Below are 9,087 nucleotides of genomic sequence, written 5' to 3' on the forward strand. Positions count from 1 at the left end.
AAAACAATTAATTTTGTCTATATCAGTGATCTATTTATTTTCTAAAATACATTGTATTGTGTATGAGATTTTATACGCAATAACTTCATAAGCTAATTTACCTGAAGTTCAAGCAAAGATCCCGCCTCTATAGCGGCATGCAAAGCTTCACACTTTGCGATCAGATTAAGGATATATCGGGAGAGGGGCAACGTGTCCGCCTCAGAGAGCAGGCGATGCCCCTGACCTCTGAGCACTGCTCGTTCCAGCTTGTCTTCTGATCCACCACGCACCCATTTACGTATATCTCCGGTTGGTATGTGTCCAATCACTTGAAATTTGCAATAAAAATAAATCATTACTGGCATGAATACGAATTTTTATATTAAATTTTAATTTAATTTTTTGAAAGGTCAGTTGTAATTGAATGCTTATGATAAATAAATAACAAATTTTTATTATTATTTGTAAGATCTATGTTTCCTAAGTTAAAACAATTTTAAAATAAGAAAGAAAAGCTTTTTGTTAAGATGGTAATGCTGAACATAATATACATATTTTTTTACGCCTAAGTATTTCGTAAACACATACACTCTTATTGAATTTAATCAATAAATTAAGTATCATTTTAAGGGCGTTACCAAATTTACTTAATCTTTAAGTTTAAAGAAATATATACGAGCTGCTTTACCACTAAATGCACCAATCACTGACGAATTCAATAAGCGCACTGAATTTAAATTAAAAAATATTTAAAATAATGCAGCAGTACCCACATAAGAAAGCAAACGTCAAAGTAAGCAGTCACTTAGCTTTATAAACAGCACACCAATCGTCTCCAGCCGATATGAAAAGCGATGTACCGATTATTTACGGAGTGCTCTCTCACGCAAACAATTTTCAGTTTTAATTCAATTATTAACATATAATAGAAATATAAGAATATAGAATATCCAGGTTTTAGTAAACATTTTTTAAATCATTTTTGTTTTAGACATCCAATGTAAGAGAAAATCAAACTAGCTAATATATATTAACTAGTTGCGTGTTGTATCCCGTAAGAATATCGGGATAAAAAGTTGCCTATATGTTATTCCTGTTGTCCTGTTGTCTACGTACCAATTTCATTGCAATCGGTTTAGTAGTTTTTGCTTGAAAGAGCAACACACACAACACACACACATCCTTACAAACTTTCGCATTTATAATATTAAGTAAGATAATAATAGCATTAATATTGAATAATATTTTTACCTTTTCAAAATATTCCCTAATGAACTTTTCTGGATTCTATACATTGGTACTTAATTTTATTATCACATTTGAAATGACATATTTTGGTAATTTACAAAATAAGTGACCAGTATACGGATATTTTCATGTTAAAGCGGTCATCCGTATATATAGCGTTTAGTTTGCCTTTCAAAAATCATCGCATAAGATTGCCCCTGAATTTTACAGCGGTAGGGCCTCTGCTAAAGCGTTGCAAGCTTTTAACGGATAACAAATAAGGGATAAGGAAAGTATTATCGTCGTAAATATCCTATACAATAATAACAAATATTTGAACAGGGCTGGGAGAAGTAAAGGAAACGGGTCTCCTGTACTATAAATATTGGTAGGTAAAATAACTATGTAGAATTTAAAATTTTAGCTCTTAAAAAATTGTGGCACATTTGGTTAATTGGTTAAGGAGCTACAATGCTACAGTCAATCACATAGATGTCCACGTCACTTTTACTAATATCAACGCTCTTTTTACAGCAAACCTTAAGTAACAAATCCCATATTCTGAATTCTGTTCTAAGAGGCAAGCCAGTATATTCTCTTTAATAGTTATTAAACAGAGCTGTTAATTCTGCCTAGGTATAAATAAAGAAAAATAATTACCATATGTCTAGTTTCACGCGAAAACGACGTATAATTTATACAACTATAATAATACATAAAAAACACGCTTAAATTGTTTAATTCTGGCGCTCCTACTCAGGATAATAAACTTAATTCATGAAATTACGCTAATGTCACCGAACCATGGTAAGTGTACGAAGTAGCAAGTAAATTTATCCGTTGAAAGTGAGCCAAGATCCAGTCTTAAGTCTATATGTTTCTATATATGTCTGTTTTTATTTCTGTCTATATGTCTATATGTTTGTACTTAGCCCAGTCGGCTACGTACAAACATACAGGTGAAGCGAATAAAGGCGTGTGAAAATTAGAATATCGGTTATGTTAGTTGCACCCTGTGGTGTATAGCATGTCTTGTACGTCAGATTACAGAAAGCTAGATTACACGATTTATATTTTAACAACGGGGTGTGCTATCGCGACATTTCTTGACCCCACTGTTACATAATGCATCTTTTGTGGATTGCGTAGTGAGTTTCATGTCGAATCGGCCAAACTATGGATTCGCGTGAATATTTATGCTAATTCTTCAGTCCACGAGTGTTTCTTCGATTCGAATTATTTTTAACCGATTCATCGTTTTGTTTGCGATAGACTGTTCAAGCATCATTTTAAGTGCTTTCATGATTTTTAACTAATTAAAAAAATGTAACGGTTAAATTCTACTTAGATGTAAATTGAAATAAATACCGATTTAGAAAATAACTGTTCCGTTATGGCATTTGTTTGTACCTATTTTTTACATAATAGACAGTTTTCTACAACACCGCTGTAAAACCAATACTTTGTTAAACATGATAGATAGACAGCCGTTGACATGTTTCTAGGTTTCTAGGATTCGGGTGAATAGCCTACCGGCTAATAAACTCTTATCAATAATTTATACAGGCCGTCATTTGGAATATATAGATGGGTAGGTACATATGTGATAAGTTCTCAAACAAAATCTCAGTTATATTATATGCTACTAATATAAATACGTTTTTTCTTTCTTTGTTTGTTTGATCACGGTAATCTCAGAAACTATTGGACCGATTTCGATGAAATTTGATACAGAGATATTTAGACATTTTGAGACATGAGAAAGGATAAAGGATAGATTTTTATCACGGAAATCCTACGAGTGAGCTAACTATTCGGGGAACACCTCGAGGCTATAGAGGTTATTTTACTGTAGGTAATTATATTTTGTATATCTGTAATTAACTTGATAAAAGTATAATTTTTTCACAAATTCTCATAATATCTTTTAATCATCAGAATACTAACTTTTACTAAATGCACACCAGCATAAAATTACTTACACCGAAACAGAGTGCAAACAAGTATTCTTTTATATAAATATTTATTAAGTATATAGTAAATAAGTAAGTAAAAAGCAGTGGTGGCTCAGTGGTGAGAACCTCGGACTTCAAAATCGATAAGTCGAGGTTCGAGACCGGGCGAGCGTGCAGGAAATAAATTGGTTTTTCAATTTATCTGCAAATGTGGATAACATCACCACTGCTTAAAACGGTGAAGGAAAACATCGTGAGGAAACCGGCATGTCCAAGAATCAATAAAGTTCGATGACATGCGACATCTGCCAACCCGCACTTGGCCAGCGTGGTGGATTATGGCCTAAACCCTCATAGGAGGCCTGTGTCCCAGCAGTGGGAACATATATGGGCTGATGATGATGAAATAAGTACGTAGCTTCAACGTGTTACTCTGAATATATTATATCATTAAGTTTCATCCACATTCATTTATTAGTTTTTACGTGAACTTTTTGTCTGTCCATTTATTGAAAGAAGGTACCATGCTGGCGAAGCTACAAGCATTATATAAATAAATCATCAATAATCATCCAACTAAATTATAAATAAAAGGATACGACTATAAGATAGAAAATGTATAGGTAAGTTGTTAAATAGATTGAGTTAAACGATTCCAATCAATTTAATGAATTAGCATTTCTTTTTAATGAAATTTGATGTGATTTATATTTTTCAGCGTGCGGCGTGACCGTTATAATAAGCATTCTATAAAGCTCGTGTATTGCAAAAAACTCTTTCCACGCGACGCCATACTAAGGTCACGTTCACATTCACATTCATTTTGTCCTGATTGCTTCGAATAATCTGTACATAAATTATTTTGTTACGCTAATAAAGTCGAGGGAATGAAAGAAATACTGGTAGCTTATATTATAATTAATTATCGACCCTACTTCTATTTATATTCCTAACTATAACTGCTTTTACATACCTTCTTTTCATTGGCTTTTATTTAGATCGCAATATACCTAAACTCGGAAGTATACTAACTGTGACATAAAAGAACATAACTAAAGATTTACCGAAAATTTGAATGAACCGAAATACAATATTTTCAATCTAGGATGTTAACAAATAATGTAAGCGAAAGCTACAATCATTTAAGGTTGCCTATGTTCATTAAGCCATAAATATCTACGTGAACCCTTCGAGTATTTTATCTGTAACTGCGGGTCATTACGACCCGTATCGATTACTTTCCATAAGCACGGTGCATGTAGGTATTATTACCGTTTATTGCTAGAATATCATATACCGATAACCAAGTGACTACGCCCTGCACGTAAAATATGATGAAGACCGCCAAATATTTATTATTAAAATATTTGTATTTGTTTTTATGTATTTAGACAGTGGACCGGTGAGACAGATTTAATATCCATAATTTGTATAAACCAACACGGTATACATGAACATTTATTTCCAAATATTTAATGCCCTTATGTACAACTATTTATCGTCATGGTACTCATTTCCGAATTGGGTATTGTATGACGGTAGACACGTAAACACGAACTGTTAACTCGATGTCAATCCAAGACAAGGGGGAACCCGGGGGGTAACCCCTTTGAAATGTTAAAATATTATAATTTATTGTGCGGACTATCTAATTTACAACTTATTTATTTTTATTTAGCCTATACCGCTCCAATATTCAATAAAGAACTCGCAAAATTGGGATAGGTTTTTTCTTGGTTGTAAGCGATTTCACTTTATTGAACCCATCAAGAAAAAAGTTTGATTACGACCATTATCAATCAATTCTCTCTATATCAATGTAGCGTTATTTCGTAACCGACAAGCCTATGGTTTTTACCATTTTGATAAACTTCAAAAAAGGAAGCGGTCGCTCAATTTTAAAGTGCCTATAAGTACATATTTTTTATATTAGTTCCCGCATAACTTCGTCGTTTATGAACTTAAGTTATGTCGCCTCCATACGGAAATATTTTTGTCAGTACAATTAATAGTATAGTATTATACTATCTGTGGTACAATATAATGTGAAAACGGAAATGTTACATAAGTAATATACTTAATACACTTTAAAGAGCAGCTGAATAAAAGTCTAATATACTTATTAATGTAAACAATTTTATGAAAAGCTTATTATAATACAAGTAAATATATATACTTACATTTTGGTCGATTACAATGAACATAAAGTCCATTTTGCCTCTGTCGTTGCAACAAGGTTTTTTTCACCCCATCCATCATAATATGGATATTGTACGTAATTTTAATGCTAAATAAAGAACTTCATCAAACGATCAGTACATGAATTTCCTTATGATGATTATTTTTATAACTGTTTATTAACTAAGAAGGCTAAATGTGCAATATATGTGTTTTATATTATTAATGTATGTGTTTTATGTATTATTAGTATAAAAAAGTGAACAAACTTCATTTCAAGAAATGCCTGTGCCACTCATCGATTTTTTTAAGTTACCGTAAACACGGTAGCGTGTAATAAAATTGCTCCTTATCTAATATTTACAGAAGTTTCACTGACACTACCCGTAGTATATAACGTCGACCGACTTTCAGAAAGTTATCTACATATTTTCTCATTAAAGAGAATATTAAAATTTAACTATAGGTTGTACTCTTTGGAAATCACATGTTCGACTTGATGCAATGTTCCGAAAAAATGCTCGTTTTTATGTTATCCAAATTTTACAATAGACACCGTCAATAAGAATTTTGATAGAGCCCTTAGCATTTTTAGGGTCCCGTACCCAAATTGACTATTAATAAGATTTCGCTCTCCGTGTGTCCGTCCGTCTGTTATCAGGTTGTATCATGAACCGTAATAGGTAGAAAGCAGAAATTCTCAGAGATGATGTATTTATGTTTCTGCTGTAAACAGAAATAAAAAAAATAAGCAACGGTTGGCACAATCATAAATTGAATGCTTGAATGTATGATTTTTTTTGCAGTTGCTCTTTAGCTTGTTTTTACGGAACCCTTAGTGGCGCAAATCCGACTCACACTTGACACTCACGATTTTTATTTAAAGGTTAATAATTGGTATGTACAGTCATCAACCAAAGTTTAGGGGATGGGCAGTTTCAGAAAAATTGCCATTGTTACAGTTTTGTTTGTAGGTAAAGTTATTATGAGAATAAATTTATTTCTTTGAATGAGATTGTTACTTCAATTTCTTTCAAAATTTATGAGGAAATAAAATAAAAAATTTTCCTGTTCCATTTTTCATAGCATTGATATACAATTTCCAAGATTCATGAACATATTTGGCAGTTATATAGAAAATAGTAACACACATAAGTAAGTACTACGAGTATCTGCTAAATGAAGACAAGGTAAATGTATCTCTATACCAATATGCCTACTAATAATATATAAAGCTGATGCAGAGTCTGTTTGTTTGAACGAGCTAATCTTATATACGGTCGAAGTGATTTTTTTGTGTTAAATAAGATCAAATTTATTAAGGAAGGCTATATTCTCATATAACATCATGGTACCTATGACGTAAGTGAAATTGCGCAATACAGTAAGGTATATGCAACTGTAAATTTTTTAAGAACTTAAGATTATGTGAGTACAAAATCTTGTTGCTCACGATTAAGTATTATTAAAGACATTAATATTATAATGTGGTAGGTGTTAATTTAAAACTTTTCGTGACCGCTGTTCATGATATAGCACATTTTCACGAAATTTATGCCTTTCCAGTGAATTGTTGACGTGATTATTAATGAGTGTAAAGCGATGTGATATAGAACCGGAAGTTTTTAAGTAATTATTCTACCTTTAATTTTATTATTTTCGTCATACATACTCTTAATTAAAAAGCTGAAATTAATGTCTACATACTTATTAGATCACGATCACACATAGTAATTTTAAGTAAAACATGGTAGTAATTAAATTTCAATATGATGCCAATAAATCTCTTTATTCCCGTTATATGTTGATAACTAACTCAATTGTCGATTATGAAAGAAATATATGCAAAATCTAAATGATTAAACCTATTTATTGTGTAATTTTTCTTCACTTTCTGACAGGGTTATATTGATATTGAGGCCGATATCTTTTTTGTTCAGGCTTGAACTCCGACCACTTGCATTTTCCGACTTAACGTCTGGTTGATCTATAAAAAAACGTTTATTTTGTAACTATAACAAGCTATATTATGAAGTAAAATTAAATAAATCAGTAAGTAAAAAAAATATATGTAAGTACCATTTTTCAGTTGACCATTTAGTATTCGGTGATATAATTCATTAAATCTTTTTTGTCGTTTCATGTTCGACGGCGTTCGAATCACCAATGTTGGCAATAAAATGTAATGTTCTAAGTTTGGTTCTTTGGACTGATATTTTCGACGACCGGAACTTTTCTTCACAACAAGTCTAGGATGTTTTGGCCGCACTTTACTCATTATAATGCTGCTACCGCTAGTTTGCCGATTATAATGTTCATGGTTCACTTGTATGTTTTTTCTATTAGTCGGACTAGAACTCCTATAACAACATGTCGATTGTTTATTACTGGAGCGAACAGCATAGCTTGGACCAGGTGTACAATCATCTTGATTATAGGGGCGTTGTGATCTTGTATCGTGATACATTAAGCGATCTTGACTTTTATGATCTCTACGGGAGTTACGCTCTTCAAATCTTCGTTCTGTCATTACAGCTCTTGCATTTTCATGATCACTGGTAGCAGCAGCATCCCTTTCTTCATTTTCACGTCTATTTTTATTACTAGCCACAATTATATCTCCAGTTTTGCCAACTGCAGGTCGACAGTTTTCATGTCGATTATTTAATTTTACTATTCTATAGTGCCGCCGACGTCTACGTTCTACATGAGCAACACGCTCCCTTAATAAACTATCTATGAGCCTTTGTAATTCAGATCTTGTACCATATCTTTCTGGATGAGCTATTCGACGTCCGAGTCTAGTACTGGGCCAATGAGTGCGACAGACATCTTCCCATATAATATCACTTAATACTGCTTCTCTCGAAGGAGTTAGTTTAATTCCATCGTCCCGAGGGGCAAATTCTCCTTGAGCTAGGTAATGAACTGTGTCCATAAGTCTGTAGTCACGTACAGGATTTAGTTTGTGTCGAATTCTGTGAACTCTCTCAGCTGCGATTTTAGGGATATCATCCCGTTTACAAGGTACTGAAGCACACTGTCGTCGCCCACGAGCGGTGATACCATCGTAAAGAGTGAAGTCACGACCATATTGTTCTGAATTGTGTTCTTTTTGAATAGTTGTAGCTTTACTGGGTGAGAGTGGAGCTGGTTGTTGCGCATAACGTTGGAATGCCGAAGTTTCTGGAATATGACTGTATTCAACATAACTGCATCCCGGTTGTCCAGTACAAGTAAATGATTTTGATTTTTCATTATTTATTTCATCATCTGATGAAGATAACTGGGCATTGAGGTCAAGTGTCTTAATTACCATTTCTTGTTTTAATATTTTCTTTTCAAGATAATCTAATCTCTGGTGTATATTTTTTATATCGGTTATAGATGGGGAAATTGTGCAATCTGAAGACGTATGTGTGGCAATAAAAGTGCCTATATCTGCTTTGTTGGAACAATTTTTTGAATTTTCTGTTACTGTATCGAGCTTAGGAGTATTGATAGTCATATGGGGATATGTATACAAGTAACATGTTTCTGACGATCTTTTTCTTGTGTTATATATCTTAACATCTCTAGAAGTACTAGAGGTTACACATGTTGATATAGCAATGGAACTGTCTTGTATATTTCTCGCCGATTTGTTAATATGTTTCTGTAATTCAGGACTACATGGAACAGAACTGGATTCTCTATAATCTTCTTCGCTGTAGTCTACAATAATATGAAAACAGTATAAATCGTA

At 32.8% G+C, this 9,087-nt stretch overlaps 1 protein-coding gene across 1 annotated transcript in view; it reads right to left on the bottom strand.

Annotated features, from left to right (window-relative positions):
- Nucleotides 1-7,207: 7,207 nt before the first annotated feature.
- Nucleotides 7,208-9,087, bottom strand: part of LOC119830934 — a 3,387-nt gene continuing 1,507 nt past the window's right edge. Inside the window, exons 4-5 of the mRNA XM_038354124.1 lie at nt 7,422-9,032; nt 7,208-7,329 (exon numbers count right to left, since the gene is read on the bottom strand). Coding sequence (XP_038210052.1) covers nt 7,208-7,329; nt 7,422-9,032 — 1,733 coding nt within the window. The remainder of the gene's footprint in view (nt 7,330-7,421; nt 9,033-9,087) is intronic.

The sequence above is a fragment of the Zerene cesonia genome, chromosome 12 (genome assembly GCF_012273895.1).
Source record: "Zerene cesonia ecotype Mississippi chromosome 12, Zerene_cesonia_1.1, whole genome shotgun sequence".
Classification (NCBI taxonomy): domain Eukaryota; kingdom Metazoa; phylum Arthropoda; class Insecta; order Lepidoptera; family Pieridae; genus Zerene; species Zerene cesonia.